The sequence below is a fragment of the Lynx rufus genome, unplaced genomic scaffold, assembly GCF_022079265.1.
Source record: "Lynx rufus isolate CCGP_SWC_20201006 ecotype Redwood Valley unplaced genomic scaffold, mLynRuf1.p SCAF_4, whole genome shotgun sequence".
NCBI lineage: Eukaryota > Metazoa > Chordata > Mammalia > Carnivora > Felidae > Lynx > Lynx rufus.
The window spans coordinates 161884241-161903741 of NW_025814856.1; the positions used below are offsets into that span (position 1 = coordinate 161884241).

Here is a 19501-nt window from a genome sequence, read left to right on the forward strand (position 1 = left end):
AACTACATTTGGATATTTTGAGTTCACATGTCTGCAGGATATAATAGTATCTATCCGGGTGGACACGTCTAAAGGGGGCTATATACACACGTTTGGATCCCAACTGAGAGGGCGGAGTCAGAAATACAGTTTGAGAGTCATCATCACTAAGAGACTCATCAGGAAATAAGTATTTGGTGCCTGCAGCATGAATGAGATTGCCCAGGACAAATGTATAATTTTTCACCTACAGGAAAAAGATGTCCAACAATGAAAACCACACTTAAGGGATAGAAGGAAGCAAAATAGCTTGTAAAAGATGGGCAGAGAAGTAGGAAGACAGTGATAGCCCCGGGATCAGATGAAAAAAGAATTTCAAGAACAACAAAAAAATAGCATTTGGGAACTGCTGAACTGAGCGGTCACTAAAATAAGGATGTAAAGTGTCCATCAAGTTGAACATGTAGAGGTCCGTGTCAAAAAGTAAGACAGTGTGGGTGACTAGAGGTGGATATGGGGAACAGGGGACTGGGGCTTTGTCCATTGTTCTTGTAGCTGTTGTCAGTGGTGGAAACTTGAGCACACATATACATTAAGAAGGAGAATCCAGGGTTGATGGGGGGTGGGAGGGAGGGGAGGGTGGGTGATGGGTATTGAGGAGGGTACCTTTTGGGATGAGCACTGGGTGTTGTATGGAAACCAATTTGACAATAAACTTCATATATTGAAAAAAAAAAAAAAAGAAGGAGAATCCAGTAAAGAAGAGGTTGGAGGAATGGGAAAGAAGGACAGTCTGAAAGAGTGAGACCCCCCAAGGAGGGGGAAATGAGTGAGATCCAGAATCTGAACATCTGAAGGGGCTGAGAGAAACAGGCCAAAGCAAGGAGGAGAGGGTAAGCCACAAATGAGTGGTTCCCTTTCTGAATCAGAAATGACTTTGTGTTTGTTGTTTCATTTGTTTGTTAGTATTTTTGAGATGAGGCTATTGCTCTGGAAATATTCACTAACAGGCATGGATACATCCATGTATTTCATCAGAGTTACCCCTAGGGAGCTATTTGACTTGTCTAGATCCCTTTTCTGGCTAAGGTGGTAATCATGACCATAGTCGCATCAACAGGCCACCACTTACCTCGCATCATCAGGGCACCACCTGAGCACCTGCCAGGTCAGAGGCAGCGGGTGGACCCTGGAGAGTCTAGGGTGAAGACAAGGAAAACCAACATCCTCATCTAATGAAGGACTCAAACATATTAATAACGGCACAGATGTATGACTTTTGTTGAAGGCGTCTTAAGTGCCAGGCGCTGTTCTCAAGCTTTTGCAGATATTAAAAGTTTTAGGTTTTATAACAAGTTTTATCCACATTTGACAGAAATGGAAAGGAAACTGGGGCACACAGTTCACACATCTGATTCAGATTTTGTGCTTGTGATCATGAAAATACAGTAAATGACAGTGATAGCCTTAAGGTAGTCTACACATCCAGAGGAGAGGTACGTAACCCTTCCTGAATGAAGAGGAAAATGAGATGGTGTCTGAGTTAGGTCAGAAAGAGCATGCGAAGACGTTAGCTAGATGAAGAAGTAGGGGAAAGAATTCTGGGAGGAGAGGACGGTGCACACAGAAGCACAGACAAAAGCGTAGGGATGTGGAACGTGACGGGTATGTGGGAACTCTGGGCACGCGGCATTACTAACAAGTACGAAGTGTGACACAAGCAAGGGACATGCTTTGGCAAGTCTCAGATCCAATTCTCAAGATATGGCGGTCTGGGTATTCCAGCCAATATTTATTGAGTGCCTACCGTGCATGTGCCAAAGAGGAACTCAAGAAGAGTAAGACACGACCCCGTCCTAGAGGCACACACAATCTAGGTGGGAGAGACTCACCAGCATATAAAACCATATTTTGGGTAAGATGAAAGAAGTGTTAGAAGTACAAGCGATATACTGTGGTTGCCCAAATGCAACAACAGTTACATCCACCTGGAGAATAGGAAAAGGTCCTTTCGAGATTATATCGTTTTAACTGAGACTCCAAAGGAGTGGGAAGAACATTTCAGGCTCACGATGCCAAAGGAATTGGCAAATAGGTATTTGTCGAGTGAGTGAGATGGAGAACCATGGAAAATCTAGGTGGGAAAGGGGATCACCACGACTGAAGGGCTGGTGTTGGAAACTGAGGACAAAGAACACACCAGAAGATAGAAGGACAGATCTGATGGCTGGTGAGAGCAGAATTCCAGATCTCACGGGAAAGCAGGTCTGGTGATAGGAAGGTCTGAGTTGCACAGTCTGGCAACTGTGGAGAAAGTCAGGGAACAGAGAGGCCAGAGGGCTCACTGTCATCCACCCCATGGATGAAGCCCCCGGTGGTGAGGGCAACGGATGGAGGGGACACGGAGCCTGTGAGGCAAATGTTCCAGTTCTCAGACTCAAACGATGACGGCAGGAAGCATGGGAGGGCAAGCACGTGTCACAGGGGGGATGCATGGCTCAACAAAGACGCTGGTGCCATAGAATGGAAGCCCTAAGAAGTGAAGAATAAAACCGGGTGCCCTCTCAGCCCCACCAGGAAAAAGTGGCTTCAGTGCTGATGCTTGCACATTAGGTTCCCTGAAGGTGAGCTCCACTCAGAGGAAGGAAATGTCTGATGATGCACAGTGACCATGGAGGGCTTTTTTTTTCTTTTTTAATTGATATATAACTGACATGTAACATTATATCAGCTGCAGATGTACAACCTAATGATTCGGTATTTCTATATTGCAAAACAGTGAGCCCTAGTTAACATCCATCACCTCTCACAGTTACAAATTAAGCTTTTATTTTTGCTGAACATTTTAAGAGAGATTTCAGAGGACACGGTGGAAAATTTTTGAAAGACACGTTCACTGACTAGGAAACATTCAGGAAAAGCAACGGGAAACTGTTGTAATACTTTAGCACAAGCTTCCGTGGTGACCAAATTTGAGCTTTTTCAGATGACTTGGAGAAAATATTTGCATTTAGCAGGAATAGCTCCACAAAAATGTGGAGGCAGCAGCCTAATGTCCTGCTAATCTTAGGAAAAGGTATTAAGGAAAAACTTTCATTTTCCAAGATGCAGCCTTCTGCAATACATATGTTCGAGAAAGGCAGAGAGCAAATATTCTGCAATATATGGAAACTGATGAATCAGAAGAAGTAAACTAACAGCAATTTATCTTCTACTTATTTTTTGGAACAACTTTTATATTAAAAGAGCTTCACTTATATAAACATGAAAAATGTCTAATTCCACTTAGCTGGGCTGTTGAACCATTAGGATGTTATTTATGGTGCTTTTATTATATATATATACATATATATATATACATATATATGTATATATATATATATAAAATATATAAAAATATATAAAATATATATTATATAAAATATATAAATATATTTAAAATATAAATAAATGAATATAATTAATATATATATAAATTTTATATATATATAAAGCTTTATTAATAACTAGTATGAAACAAAATTTATTAATTTGTGTTCACTTTCTTTTAATTTTCTAAGGCCAACCTAGGCTGTCAATGTAGATTTAGGAAGAATTTTAGTGATTCCACTGTTTTACAAGTCCAGCTGTGAGTTCAGTTTGTATGACAGGTTTGGGATCTGGAGAATGATTCTGACTTGGTGATTCAAATACGTAAGAAAGAAAACTGCATCCTCAAAAAAAATTAAAAACCCGAATAGCAACATTATTGCAGTTTTATTAATTTAAAAAATGTCTCTAGCTTCTGATTTAGTTTTTCAATTTTCGTTATAGACTAAGAAAAAAGTTCAGAGATGCAATTTAAAGACAAAATTTGTGCTCTATTAAAGCTATGTAGTGTATTAGCTGCTTGAATTTTGGGTATTAGAAGATATACAAATAATTGGTGAACAACAAAGTCAGATTAAGTTTACTCAGATTTCTTTGCTGATCTCCCAGAAGGGGCAGTTATTTGAACACGTGCCAGAGGTACCCTAAAGTTATAAAAGTAGACTTTAGAGAAGGGTGTCCTCTTGATATGAAAACTGACCCAAGTTACCTTAGATGTTACTGGTCCAGCCATGTCTCTTGACTTGGACATTTCTAGGAAGAGCTGGCCAGATGGAATCTCCTCTCTAGAGAGATTGTGGTCCCGCCTTTCTTCCTCCACATTCCAGAGGCTCCTTTAGAAGACCACCCAGCTCTCCTGACCAGCCCACTCACACAGCAGCCAGTCTGGGTACTATTTAACCTCTGTCACCCAGCATTTCCTTTCTTCTCCCTCAAGGTCATAGTAGAGATGGCTAAACCACTCTGCTCACACTTCCTGGTACAGGGAGGGATTCTTCTTTTGAAGTTAAAACCATCTTTCAAATGTTCTCTATCTTGATCCAAGGAGTGGCTATATATATATATTTTTTTTTCAACTGAACACTTAATATTTTCACATTTTGCTGTCTGTAAACTATACTTTAATGGAAAAAGAAAAAACCCTATGAGAAAATCCCAAATGATTAAAGGACAAAAAAGACTAATAAAACAATTTTTCAACAAGAGGAATAGAGACCATGATCTAGGTCTGACCTAGGCAGACCTACTCAAGACTAGTTGCTTGACCTCCCCAGACTTTGTCACGTTCACTTGTAAAAGAAGGGCACACTGGACCATCTTAAGGTGTCTTCCAGCATCAACAATCCTACAAACCTGGTCAGAGGCCATTAGCGTCACATGCGGCTTACCACCTCCCACCCTAAGTGAGCTTATAAGGAAGCAGCATCTTAAATTTCCATGCCATCGTTCTCCATTCTCCTAGACATGATGGCGGGAGGAGGATTGTATTGGAATAAATGACATATGCTTCAAATAAATTCCAGTCCACACACATGCTTCTACTACATGTAATTAGGAGATTTTCTAAAATCATGGACCCTTAGTTGTAAATTCTAATTAAGGATCCATCAGAATCACCCATAGGTACCTCAAGCTCAATATGTCAAAACTGAAATCCATCATCTTCACCCAAAAACCCTCTCCGGTGCTTCCCATCTTAATTAATGTCATCACTATTTTCTTCATGATCCAGGTTAGAAAGATCAAAGTCATATTTAATGTTTCACTGAGGTCCCCACACTACATAGACTGTTTATCTTGATAGAACCCTCTATTTTTAATACAGTGAAATGTTATTCTGATGTTCCTGATGGTATGTTATCATGCCAGAATTGTCCCAGAGAAAGCATCAATTCCAACGAGTCGCAAAAACATGAATGTAATAAAAATGCAAAGATAATGAAATCTTCTCAAACTTCTCCCTTTATCTCCCATGATGTCTTCTTTGGTTGAAATGCCTTGGATTCTTGAATCAAACAGCCTCATACTTTATCTCCCTCACTTCATTCCCTCCCTCCTGACACCTGCCCTCCCTGGTGAGGACCCATATCTACAGATCGGCCCTGTCATTCCTTTTCTTACCATGACGGTTTGTCAATGCATTATAATGCAAAGTTCAAGTACTTAAGCTTGGCCAATGATTTCAGGCTTTAACCTAATTTTTCAGTCTTCTTTACATACAAACTTTGCCTCTTTCCAACAGTGCCTAAGTGCTTCACCTTAGCCTGCCCATCTACTGACAGTCCCTGGATGCCACCCACACTTTCTTATGACCCACTGTGTCTTTCCCTGTTCTGGAATTGTCTCCCCCCAGTTGAAACTCTGCCCACACAACTTTTTTTTTTATTGCATCTTGATTTAAAATACAGAAGACACCTATTATAGAATTCTTTCATTTTTCTAAAAATATTGGTGAGAAAAGTTGAAATAGCTGTGTAGAGTTATAAGATTAGAGACCTTACTTCTGCCATTTTAGAAGCCAATGGGAGCTCTAACAGGCTCTGTATGTTCATAGAAACAAATGCTTCAAGAAGAAAAAGTTGATGCCAATGTCAGTGCATGTTACTAACACTGGCGAATTGATTCAACTAAGGATGACGCTTGGGACCAATTAATTCAAAGCTGGTTAAAAAAAGGAGATACAATAAATCAGGGAGCAGAATTCATTTAAATGTAGTGAGTGACTGGGGAAGATTACTTGAAATAGCTCAAAACCAGGCATATATCTCAAAGGGCCAAAAACAACTAACTATAAGCATCACATTGCTAGGATTTTGCAAGACATCAGACAAACACCTAAATTAAAACCAGGTAACAAAACATTGCCCAGCTGGATGTCAACTTGAAAAACCTTACAAAAACAGTTTTTCACAGATGAAGAAACGCAGTTTGCTCAAATTACAAGGTAACTTTCAATAGCACTCAAGATAGGAACTACATGAAATCTAATATAGGCCTTGGGTCATAGCTGAAATATATTCTTCTTGGACCCTTTAGGAAAAGAAGACTTATTTCTATCTCTATAATATTCTTGTTTCACTCCCCGCCCCCCCCCCGCCCCCGCCCTGTGTTTTAGTTTAGGTACTTCCCGACTTACAGAGGACTGTGTCATAGGAGTTTCTGAGCTGGCTATTCAAAACCTTGGAATATACTTTCCAATAGACACAGCATCGTAAATGGCACTCATATTCCATGGCTAACCATAAAAACTTTTGTGGTGTGTTTGGTTTTTTTAAGTGGGGCTGAAAAATAGGGCTTTGTGTGGCAGCTTGAGGTCCGGGTTCTGGAGTCCATTCAACGTAGAACAGAAATGTTGAAGGACAAAGGAAATCTCTTCCCATATTTCTTAACGTCAAGCTTGTCCTTGACAAACATCTCAAGAAGGCAAGTGTTTGTTTGCCTTTCTGATAGGCAAGGCACAGTTCTGCCTCTCCTTTCCTTGGGACTCAGTTTGGTGGGGTTAGTGAAGGAGGTGGCTCAGACATTCACAGGCACATACACCAGTCAGTCTAGGCTCCCATGTGGTCCTAGCCCTTCTCTTTTCTCTAAAATGTCATAGTTCAGGGGCGCCTGGGTGGCTCAGTCGGTTAAGCATCTGACGCTCAGTTTCGGTTCAGGTCGTGATCTGAGTTTGTTGGTTTCGTGAGTTCGAGCCCCATGTTGGGCTCTGCTCTGGCGGTGAAGAGCCTGCTTGGGCTACTCTCTCTCTCTGCCTCCCCCCCCTCTCTCTCTGCCCCTCCCCTGCTCACACTATCTCTGTCTCTCTCAAAATAAATAAATAAACTTAAAAAAATTTAACATCATAGTTGTAGCAATTACAGAATTCCACCATCTGATAGATGGGTGTTGAAACTCTAGTAAGACCATTACGGTATAATTCATCCCTTTAGAATTCCAGTGGTTGGATGGAGAAGACCCTTTGGTTAATTTTTAAAATCTCATAAATAAGAGATTTAGGGATAAGAAATGTTCACACTCAGGAATAAGTGAAGCTGCTGTAGTGACTAAAGCCCAGGTTTTAGTGAGTGTCCAGCAGTCTGACATGCATGCTTTGGTCCGTGAAGCCCTTCCACACCGGGATTTGAGCTCAAGACTCCTTTTGCGTGGAGTCTCCTGGACTCCTGGAGGCGCCTGGAGCCTGGGTGTTTCAAAGTCCAGCTGGCAGACAGAGAAAGGGAGGGTGGACAGGTGCCATGCAGACCTGCTCTCATTCTGTTGGTGGTAAGGTGTCACCCAGCTCCACCTAGATTTCTGGGGACTGGATAAGGCAACTCCTGATGCCTGGCAGCTTCGTGGGGGTGACTGTGGACAGGAGGAAATAAACTTTTCATGAAAAGTCAGCAGCCTCTGCCACAGGTACCAGGACGATGGAAAGGAGTAGGCTTTAACCTTGCCTAAAGACATCGGGGTAGGTTCCAGAAGCTGCCTTGATCTGCCCTGAGGAATGACAGGCAAATAAATCAGATAGAGGCATCTTTCCAGAGAGTAAACAGCACAGGCAAAAGCAAGTAGAGGAGAAAGATCATGGGGCACTTGAGGAATTGAAACAAATATAGCGAAAGCCTAGGGACCAGTTAAAAGGCATTTTTCATTACAGCCATGACCCACCCACATATCTGTGTTAAGAGTTTGACAGAAGAAAGCTGGCTGGACCCAAGGCCTCTTGGGAAATTACTCAGTTTACTTGCCTTTGCAGATAGTGTTAAAATGATCACATTTGGTTTTCTGCATCTCTGAATTTGATGCCTGTGATGAGGACTGATAAGAATGCCAAATGGCTTCTCCTGAAGAGTGGTTGATACTTAGGATTCTGCAGGGTCTTTCTGGGTAAGTGCAACCAGAGGCAATGAATAATGAAACAGTGTATATCTGTCAAGTGTAATTATAACACTGAATTATGCTCCTTCTTGCATTCCGATTCCTGTATACATTAGTTTAAACATCGGAACATGCTGGCACTTCAGACCTGTGAGGATTTTACTTTGAAAAATAGCATGCCCTTGTTTTTAGCCACTTTTAATGGGGGAAAAAAATTCACACCTTGTTCAAAATTAGCTTATGGTAGAGTTTGACCATTCCCCCGCTTTTTTTTTTTTTTTCAATCTTCTCAGATATCTTAAAACCAGTAAAGAACTAAGGAGGAATGTTCTGCTTTGGCTTTAAATTCCCTCTAATCTTCTGTATTTAAATGAAATCCCATTCTTTGCATTTTGGTTAATCTCTCTGATTAAACACTTGTTAAAATTATAGAATAGAGTTACTTAAAACGTTACCAACCTTTGCAAAAGAAGTGGAAATTATCAGATTGTGACTTCTAAAAATTATACAAATAGTGTTGGTTTACTGTTGAGTGAATTAAAAATCCAGGGGCGCCTGGGTGGCTCAGTCAGTTAAGTATCTGACCGGCTCAGGTCATGATCTCGCGGTCCGCAGGTTCGAACCCCGTGTCAGGCTCTGTGCTGACAGCTCAGAGCCTGGAGCCTGCTTTGGGTTGTGTGTCTTCCTCTCTCTCTCTGCCCTTCCCCCATTCATTCATTCGCTCGCTCTCTCTCTCTCTCTCTCTCTCTATCTCTGTAAATGAATAAAAAATAAAATTTTTTTAAAAAATCTAGAGAAGCAGGAAAAATAAACCCCCAAAATCAGCTGGTATACTTAACAATATTCTGTTGGTGTGCATATGTCCAAACATTTTTCTATGCGCTTATGTATAATATTTTACAAAAATAAGATCATATGGTGCCTACTATTTGTAACCAACTTGTTTCATGTAATGAGATTTCAGAAGCACATTACATGTCAGCTTTGTTGGTTTTTTTTAACTCCACAACAGTGATTTTTTTTTTTCAACTGTGAACAGAGACTATATCAGGATCTCTAAGACAGCATGTGTGTTTGGAAAACCATTATTTTATATTAACAAAACAAAACCAAAGAGCTATTATTTTTGTTTTACAACCTACAGAATATAATGCACCAAAACAATTCTTGTTGGAGTAGGGCGTTTATCTGAGACCTTCAGGGATTCGTTTTATTCCCCATCAGCCTCCCGTATCTGGGGACTTCAGTGCCTGGAGATGATAATTAGATTATTCTGTCAACAAATGGGAGCATGGGTTATAAAAAGATTGGGAAGCACAGTGTCTCAGTTGCCAAGTGCTTCATTTAATCAATGATCCTTTATTGTTGGACTTTAAAAAAAATTTTTTTTTAATGTTTTTTATTTTTGAGACAGACAGAGTGTGAGCAGGGGCGAGGGAGAGGCAGAGAGAGAGGGAGACACAGAATCCGAAGCGGGCTCCAGGTTCCGAGCTGTCAGCACAGAGCCCGATACAGGGCCTGAACTCACGAACTGTGAGATCATGACCTGAGCCAAAGTCAGACGCTGAACTGACTGAGCCACCCAGGTGCCCCTAGCTTAACTTTTTTTTTTTTTTCAACGTTTATTTATTTTTGGGACAGAGAGAGACAGAGCATGAACGGGGGAGGGGCAGAGAGAGAGGGAGACACAGAATCGGAAACAGGCTCCAGGCTCCGAGCCATCAGCCCAGAGCCTGACGCGGGGCTCGAACTCACGGACCGCGGGATCGTGACCTGGCTGAAGTCGGACGCTTAACCGACTGAGCCACCCAGGTGCCCCCCTAGCTTAACTTTTAAAAGATAGATTTTCTCACCTTCTGATCTACTGGCTTCCCATTATGAATTCTCAGGCCATCACCCCACACAAGAGCAAACTACATACCTTAAGTACGTTTAAGGCTCGCTCACGTGCCACAGCATGCAGCAGAGGGGGCCCAATGAGGAAAATGGAAGACCTGTCTTGGGAAGGCCACACAGGATGTGCCCAGCAGAGCAGTCCCCGTGGCGGGGGACCTGTTTCCTAAGCTGTTCCATACGTTCTCCTTGCTTACCTTATTGAGGGTCTGTGAAACCAGTCTCTTGCAGCGATTCCGAGGAACAAGAAACTTTTATGGAAGTTTTCACACGTTAAGAAAGTTCGCGATATGGAAAGAGTCCTCCTATTCTTTCCTATCTTTCTGCATCCCCATTTGAAGTCTCTGTTGACCATGGTTTCCCTTTTCTCCACTCTTTGCCCAATACCGCAAATGCGACGCAATTGACGCGCATCTGGTGTTGTCACGGAAAACAGAATAAATCTCTTTTTATGTTCTGTGTCCGGAGCATGTAAAATGTAAAATCTTCATGTGACACCTTTTTTTTTTTTCTTTTAACTAGAGAGATAGTGTCCGAAGTCCCCGTGGCATTGAAATGCCCACGCGGCAATTGTTTCTGGATTGAAAACAATTGGCTGCAAAACAGAGACAGAGAAATAGTGCCCGTGACAAGACCCCCAGTCTGGGCTGGAACTCAGTCCGTGGCAACCAGAAAACAGCGGTCTCCGTGCCTGTCCACTTCCGACAGGTGCATTCCCACACCTCCCCGGCAGGCGTCTTCCACGGCCTCGGCCTTTCCCCCTGGCATCACGTCTTTGGCTTTTCCTCATTTTCAGTGTCCACGTAAGCAGAGCCTGTGGTCAAGAGCAAAGCTCCTTCGTGGTCCCGTCCTCACTTCAAATCCACATTCCTCTCCATCTCTGGAGACTCCTTAGGCATCCAATTCCATGTTCCTCAAGAGCAGTTTCTACATTTCCTTTTATCACAAACACTCTGTCCGCACAGTCACCCTCTGGGACTTCATTCTTCCAAATCGAGCGCTCTCTGTCCAGCACAGAAGTCTCCACTGTTTCCAAACATGAAGGTATTTAAAACCTGTCTACATGTCCCTTACTAAGGGCAGGTCCTGCTTGGCACCTCATGTCATTTTGGAAAGATTTTTGGCTTTTTCCTTTTTAAACTGCACAGGTCCATTAATATTCAAGAAGCTATTCTCAGAAGGAGGTTGAATGTGCGGAGAAAACTAAAATTAGAAAGGCTTTGCATTTTAAAGACAGCTCTCTGTTTTTGCACGGCCAGTGGTAACTCCCTTTTCTCTGTGGATATCTTTGTTTGTGAAGTTATTTTTTAACCATCATAAAAGGCTTAGAGGCCAAAATACATAAGGAAAAATATTTCTCATACTCGAGAGGTTATCAAGATAACCAGAGGTTTTAAAAAGAGTTCATAACATTGATTCTTAAGCTCCAGGCATTTCCTTGAAGAATTTCCAAAAGACTTCAAATAAATTTTCCTTCCCAGTGTTCATTTGCAGATGATTTTGGGGTGTGAATATGCATATTTGGCTCTAAAAATTTCTATATTCACAAGCTAAGACTATTATAAAGAAAAAATAGACTATATTATAAAAAATTGGGGGCGGGGAGTGCCTGGGTGGCTCAGCCAATTAAGCATCCGACTCTTGATTTCGGCTCACGGTTCATGAGATTGAGCCCCATGTTGGGCTCTGAGCTGCCAGCATGGAGCCTGCTTGGGGTTCTCTGTCTCTCTCTGCCCCTCCCTACCCCCCACACATGTGCATGCTTGCTCTTCCTCTCTCTCAAAATAATAAACATCAAAAAAAAATTTTTTTTATTTCCTGTACAATATGAAAGGCAGTATAGTATAGTTAGAAAAACCAGCTCTCTATGCTTAGTGTTGACTGCATGTTAGCATCTCACAGACTCAGTTCCCTTTCTAGGAGGTGAAGGCGAATCCATTCTCAAAAGTCCTCCGGCCTTCACATTATTGGGTTCAGTCACATACCTGCAAACTGAAGTGGTTGTTTGGGTTTTGCAGGGAGCCCAACCACAAACTTAGAAGGCCCATCCATAGCCTGTGCAGCCTCACACACACCTCTGACACCCACAGCGTGTTCAGGGAGTTGTCCAAACGAGCCTTGGTGTTCAGGATCTTTAGTCCAGCTCCGGCTCTGGTAGGTAGGAGTGGTTGGCCGCCCACATGACCCCACCTCCGTTTCCAGCCCTCCCAAGGCTTGAACTGTGTGACCCAAGCCTCCACCCTCCCCTACATCGTTGGTCTATCTGGCGTGCTCAGCTCCCACCCTAGATCACATTGTCAGACTCTCAGGCCAACAAAGACACAACATTCCAGGGGTTTAGATGTTGCCCTCCCAGGTCCAAGGGCAATGCCTGGACTTCTCTCTTTAAGCAAACTGAAACTCTTCACTCTACAGTTTTGAACATATTTCCTTTGCGGGCAAGGAGATAAACTCCAATTCTTAGGACCTCACTACCAGAATGGAACTTGGGGATCCTAGTGGTTTGCAAAGTAGGATTCCAGGACCAGTTGCATCAGGAACCCTGGAGTTAACAAAATGCAGACTCCACGGCCCTATCACAACTTTCGAATGAGAATCTCTGTGACAGAAGCTTCAGAATATGCTTCTGACTGCACTTCTGGGTTTATCCTGGATAAGCCTTTGATCCTCAACTGTTCTTCTATTTGTAAATAACTGGTGTAACTAATGTATCTTGTCCCCAGTCTGAGAAAACATACATTCTTACTTTATGCTCTTAGGAAAGATGCTTGTGGAACAGAAGATGACATTCCTTGAATATGCCTGTCTCCTAAATTATGGTTTGCCTGGATTTCTTTGATTCAGAGTATATATATTATAATCATTTGGCCTCCTTGGTAGGAGTGTTTCTATTCATTCATTCATTTATTCACAACTTGTGCCTTCTCTGTGGCAGGCATTGTTCTAGGTGCTGAGGATATATATAACAACAATGAACAAAACAGAAAATGTCTCTGCTTCAGTGAGGCCAGGAGCACATATATTTTGTGCCAGATGGTGATACAATACGTGCTACATAAGTGGAAAAAAAATAAGGATAAAGGAAAAAAGGCAGCTGAGAGTAGGGGTTCGCTATTTAGCATAAAAGGTTTAGGGAAGGAATTTCTAATATGATAACATGTGAGCATAAGTGCAAAAGAGAAGCCACAGAGTTATTTGGGTAAAGGGCACAATAAATGCTAAGGCCCTGGGGCAGAAACAGATGTAGTGGAGGAGAAAGCCTCATGTGATGGGGTTAAAGAAGGGCTAAGAGGAGAAGAAGCAGATACAGAGACTACAGGAAGCTCATTCAAGGAATGTGGCAACTAAAGAGAGCAAAGAAATAAGAAATAAGGTCAAGAGAAAGATTCTGTAGTGGTGGTGGCTGCTGAGAGTAGAGACATGTCAACATGTTCATGTGGAGTGATCCAGCAAAGAACAAATTATTGGTGCCATGGAAGAGAGGGGAGACGTGCTGGACTGGTGTCCTTGAGTAGGTAAGAAGGAGTGGGCAGCCTCCAGGGTAAGATGGAGCACTTGGGCTTACATAAGAACACAGATATTCTCTTCACTTCTTCCTTCTTTCCCTCATCTCTCTGATTCTCACAGTGACTCTATGTTCAGTGTTCCTGCCTCAACTCATGACCCTCTCATGTTATGTAAATTCTTTGGTTTCCTGATGTATACTTAGCCCTGCATTCATAAAAAGGAAGAAGAAGAAGAAGAAGAAGAAGAAGAAGAAGAAAAAGGAAGAAGAAGAAGGAGAAGGAGAAGAAGAAGAAGAAGAAAGAGGAGGAGAAGAAGAGGAAGAGAAAAAGGAGAGGAAGAGGAAGAGAAAGAAGGGGGAAGAAGAGGAGAATGAGAAGGAGAAGATTGGGGCATTTGGGTGGCTCATTCGATTAACTCAGGTCATGATCTTGAGGTTCGTGAGATTGAGCCCCACGTTGGTCTCTGCACTTACAGCACAAAGCCTGCTTGAGATTCTCTCTCTACCTCTCTCTGCCTCTCCCCTCCCCCCGTGCACTCGCACACTTTCTCTCTTTCTAAATAAATAAACATTTAAAAGAAGAAGAAGAAGAAAATATATCCAAACATTCTCCACTGTAGAATGAGGCTAAAATATCTGCTCTACCTATTATCAGTTTTGTTTTATGGGTCAAATGAGATTTTGTGCGGAATAATCCTCAGTCCCTAAACTTCATTTTAAGATGGAAGAAACAAATCGTCACCAAAACTGTAACAGCATTCATGGGTCTTCCCAGCAAACTCACTGTGTGTACCTGTCCCTGTCTTTTCTCTTTACCTGTTCCATATTGAATGACCTAATGTCTCAATGTCACTTCACCTGCTTGGAGAGCTGAGAGCCAAAAAGTCCACTATTCTGGTCTGTTGTTAAATTTGTGACTCAGTACAGTAAGCCTAGAGGTGATTTGTTTAAGAAAACATGTGTTGAATTACAAGGAGAGTAAAGAATGCCACCTGCTGGACCGTGAGAAGCTGGACCAAGAGCTGTGCATGGTTCTGTCCCATTTATGGTTTTAAGTCACTCAAATGAAGTCAGGAACCAGACTGATGCAAAGGTAATTTCCGATACACCATCATGCCACCTTGTGCCTTTCTCTTTTCATGCAATCTCTTTTCTCCCTGTAAGGATTCAAGATCTAAAATTAGCATTAAGACTAGCTATATTTCCCTTCATTAGTTCTCTTTGAATCCCTTGAAAATTAGATCATAGCACGTTGCCATTTGAAGGGACCTTAGAGATGAGTTCAGTGGTTTCAAACACATTTTGGACACAGAAACTCTGGGAAAGCTATAGATGTGATCCTCATTTCAGACACCAGGAAACTGAGGCCCAAAAGGTGAAAAAGGTAAAGCTATGACAAGAAGTTGCATCTATTGACTCCAAACCATTCCCTGTAACAGTTAACAAGCTTTCAGCTGGAATCAAAATGGCTTAAACAATAGTGGATGTCTCGTGTGAAAAGTGTTGAGCGACCCTGGGAATAATTTAGGGGCTGACCAACATCACCAAAGACCCTGGTTTGTCCCACTGTCCTCCCTGTTCTCCTCAGCATTTCTGATTTACAAGATGGTTCCAGCAACATTAGGAAACACAGCCTCCACCCAGGATCAAGGGGCATAAAATGGTTGTCTGTCTCTGATGAGCCAGGAAATGTGGCCCAAAAGAGCCTTAAAGAATCTCTTCATATCTTATTAGCCAGGAGGGAATGATATGTCCCATCCTAAGCAGGTTCCTGGCAAGGAGGGTGAAATTGCCATATGTAACTTAGACAAATCCAGATACACATTCTGGGTCTGGGGGAGGGGCATCCATAGCTGAAGCTTAAGATTCTATGCGAGTAGAGAGATTCCGGGACAAAATTAGAAAAGGGGGTTGTGGCTGTTTATTGGAGGAAACTTCTCCATGGGTCTCCCCATTAATGGCTTTGTTGGTACCTTTCTAATGATGTGTGGCTGGCCAATGGTCTCAGAAGGCAGAAGTCTCCTGACCAGGATAAGCTAATGTGCTAATGTCTCTCCTCAGGGCAAAAAAAAAAAAAAAAAAAAAAAAAAAAAAAAGAGCTAGCTTGCTAGCAGCCCCTTTAAAACAATGGGGTTTCTTAAGTTCAGGTTCCTCGGCTGACATGAGCTCTGCATGTACAGCATCCCTGTGGGCTGCTCCACATGCCCCCATGAAACTTGGGGGACAAGAGAGAATGGGGGGGGGAGGGGGGCTGAAGTGCATACTGCCTGCTGTGCTGTGAGTAATAACATCTTTTGTCTCTGACCCGGGAGTCTTCTGTCTGCTGCCAGCACACAGGAAACTATGGGAGACTAAGCTGTTAGTTTATGAATTGGGTGAAATCTCTGACACTTTCCAGTTCTTGCCACTGATAGAAAGACAACCATCAGTTTTTGCTACAGTCATCTTTCCAGTGAGCTACGCTGGATACATCCCACTCTCAGATACTTATTTCTGGAAGTAAGAGTACTTCCGGCGTGTAAGAAATTTCTTTTTTTTTGCCGGCAGAAACAGGGCAACACTGCGGTCTCCAGTGGAGACCCACATTAAATAAGGATAGTGTCATTGGCTCTGGTGTCTTTTATGCCGCCTCCCTTTTATTCGCTCCCTGACTCTCTCTGTAATTATCTCTTTTAAAATGTCAGCTCCTCTCACCCAGAAGAGCAGGAGCAATCAGCCACAAACTGAACTTTAGAAGCTTTTAAAACACACTTGCTGTTTGACTAGGAGATAGATTCGCAAAGGCGTCCCTCAGCCAAGTCAGGGGAGCTGACATTGAATGACTGAGGAAAAGGAGCCCGATCCTTTGCTCTCACACTGGGCCCACAGCCCCTCCCTCAGGAAGCAAGAGAAGGGATGTGGGCTGTACTCAAATTGTGAATATTTCTACATCAGAGCCTGAGTAGAGGCTCCTTAAGGAGGAATCTGCTCCTAGAGGCCGTTGACATTGAGCACCTCTTAGTACACGCAACTGGTGAGAGGACTGAGCTTTGCAGCAGGAGCCTGGAGACCTTTTTCTTTGCTAGAGTGAAGCACTGACGTTAAGAAGACCGTGGCCCAGGGACGCCTGGGTGGCTCAGTCAGTTAAGCGTCTGACTTCGGCTCAGATCATGATCTCAGTTTGTGAGTTCAAGACCCTCATCGGGCTCCGTGCTGATAGCATGCAGCCTGCTTCAGATTCCGTGTTTCCCTCTCTCAGTCTCTCCCCCGCTCATTCTCTCTCTCTCTCTCTCTCTCTCTCTCTCTCTCAAAAATAAATAGTAAAAAAAAAATCTTTAATTAAAAAAAAACAAGAAGACCATGATCCAGAGGAGGCAGAAACAGGGGATCTAGTGTGACAAGTAGAGAAAAAAGTAGAGTCATTTCCTAGTTTGCTGTTGATACTCAAGGTTTCTCCAAATCGTGACAATTTAAAGACCTGGACAAGAATTCATCGTAGCAGGAGGAGAGGAGGAGAGGCAATTAGAGCAGCATTTACCCTTCAAGTCAAACCTTAGGGTTAAACTCAATTTATCCCTAAATTCTATTTCCCTGATGGCGGTTGATGCCTTTGAAATGAAACCATCTTTCCTACTTAGCTCAGGAACCCTTGCATTCTTGCTTCTCTGACAACTTGCGTTTAAAAATGCACCTGCTAGGGGCACCTGGGTGGCTCAGTCGGTTGAATATCCGACTTTGGGTCAGGTCATGATCTCACGGTTTGTGGGTCTGAGCCCCACGTCAGGCTCGCTGACAGCTCAGAGCCTGGAGCCTGCTTCGGATTCTGTGTCTCCCTCTCTCTCTGCCCCACCCTTTCTCACACTCTGTCTCCCTCTCTCTCAAAAACAAATAAACATTAAAAAATTTTTAATTAAAAAAATAAAAATGCATCTGCTAAGCCATAGCACTACAAGAACAGAACAGATTCAATCTTAGAACTGAGGCTACTTCCCCACCCGTCCCCGACTATGCCAGAAATACAGGGAAAGATCATTCAGTCCATGAGTCGTGTGATTGTCAATGTGCGTTGGTATTTCCGTAGATACCTTCATGAAGGTCACTGGCTTCCACCAAATCACAGTGACCCCTGGAGGCATGAGCTCTTCATATAGAGGAGATACTTTACCAGGGTACGTGTAGACTCACCACAGGTGTTAAAATTAAAGTCCTCCTGCTAATAACATAAAGGATCAAAATTCCTTGGTACAATTAGGTTGATTAAATTGAGCTCTGCATCTAATATCCCTGTGGCTTAATAAAGTTAATGCTGCTTTCAGAGGGGCCTGACCCAGAGGCAGGGAACAGTCGAGGTCCTGAGAGAATCTGGACCACTCTGGTTTTTAAATTAGAAGTTTGATTGCTTGTGACACCATCTCAAAATGGTACCAGTCCAAAGAAGCTGAATTTTCCATTAGCCCAGGAAAAAATGACAGATATTTAATTAAACTGCTTAGAGATTAGGCAGAAGCCGTAGTGATAAAGGAGCTGAGTCTCTTTATAAGCAAAGTTGGGAAATGCCATGTCTTTGATGTGGAAAAGAACTCACCAAGCCAAAGGAGCTGGGGACCTGTGTGCTGCCTTGGCCTTTCCATTAAGCTTCCCTTCCTGCCAATCGCAAGAAAAAAATATACATTTGAAAAGCATGTTTTATGAAACGTTAGGTGGTCACTGAGGAAATTAAAACCTAAACTGTGAAGTAAGAAACTACGTACAACCGAAGTTGCCAAAGCAAACCACCCTGATCCATTTGTCTCTTATTGAAAGGTGATTTGTTATGGACCTTGAGCAGATCTATGAAAAAGAAATGACTTGTGGTCAGTGCTGGGGGGTACGTTATGAGAAGGATCCAGCATTCCAGATGGGAACTGACTAGGCGTATGGCAATTGGTTCAGGAAAGGAGTTGTTCTGCAAGAATCCTGAGCTACCTTTTGGACAGCCACAGTGACCCAAAAAGGACGCCAGTCACCTTTATTGCCTCAAGACTCCTGCCTCCCTAGTTTTCGACAGGAATTGTGATGACTACATTAATGAAATACAGTTGTGTAAGCTCTCCCAAAACAGTAGCTCTCAACTCTAGCTATATATTAATATTTTCCAACATACTTTTAAAAATACCAGTGCCTATGTCACCAACTGAGCCAGAATCCCTGGGGATGGGGCTGGACATCGGTGTTTCATAAAGCTCTCCAGGAGAGAGTCCCTGCCTTGGGAGCTACTGAAGAGTTGCATTGTGTTTAGTAATCCACAGATTGGGGGCTCTGAAACCTGACAAGCCCAGGTCTAGGTCCTGGCTCCACTACTCCCTAAACATAAGGCACTCAGCTCATGCTTGATCTTCTCCAGGTCTGGGTTTGCTTATCTGGAAAGAGTCGCCGACGGTAACTTCTTGACAAGCTTTTAAAGATGGAGTAAGAAAATAAATGTATTCCTGGTGCCCAATCCAAGTATATTTACCTCCCCTTGGAGGAAATATGGTTCATTGATAGTGGATTGATGTGTTCTCTCTCCTTCCTCAAATGATTTTGCCACGAGTTTTTGTAGCAAGTGATGACGGGCTTTGTTTTTCCTCTAGAAATCACTGCTATCTGGTATCTGGGAGGAAAATACTCATGTGCCTTTCGTGCTTTCTGCTCCCTCAGCTGCCACAGAAGTGTCCTTTTCGTTTGATGTCGGTAACGGGCCAGTGGAGATTGTGGTGAGATCGCCCTCCCCGCTCAATGATGACCAGTGGCACCGGGTCACCGCGGAGAGGAATGTGAAGCAAGCCAGCTTACAGGTGGATCGGCTGCCACAGCAGGTCCGCAAGGCGCCCACCGAAGGTCACACCCGCCTGGAGCTCTACAGCCAGCTGTTTGTTGGTGAGTAATAGGAAGGCCTTC

The 19501-nt window shown here is 42.9% G+C and overlaps 1 protein-coding gene across 1 annotated transcript in view; it reads left to right on the forward strand.

Moving 5' to 3' along the window:
- Window positions 1-19501, forward strand: part of CNTNAP2 (contactin associated protein 2) — a 1378773-nt gene that overhangs the window by 1135347 nt on the left and 223925 nt on the right. The window contains exon 17 of the mRNA XM_047095265.1: window positions 19262-19480. Within this exon, the coding sequence (XP_046951221.1) occupies window positions 19262-19480 (219 nt within the window). The remainder of the gene's footprint in view (window positions 1-19261; window positions 19481-19501) is intronic.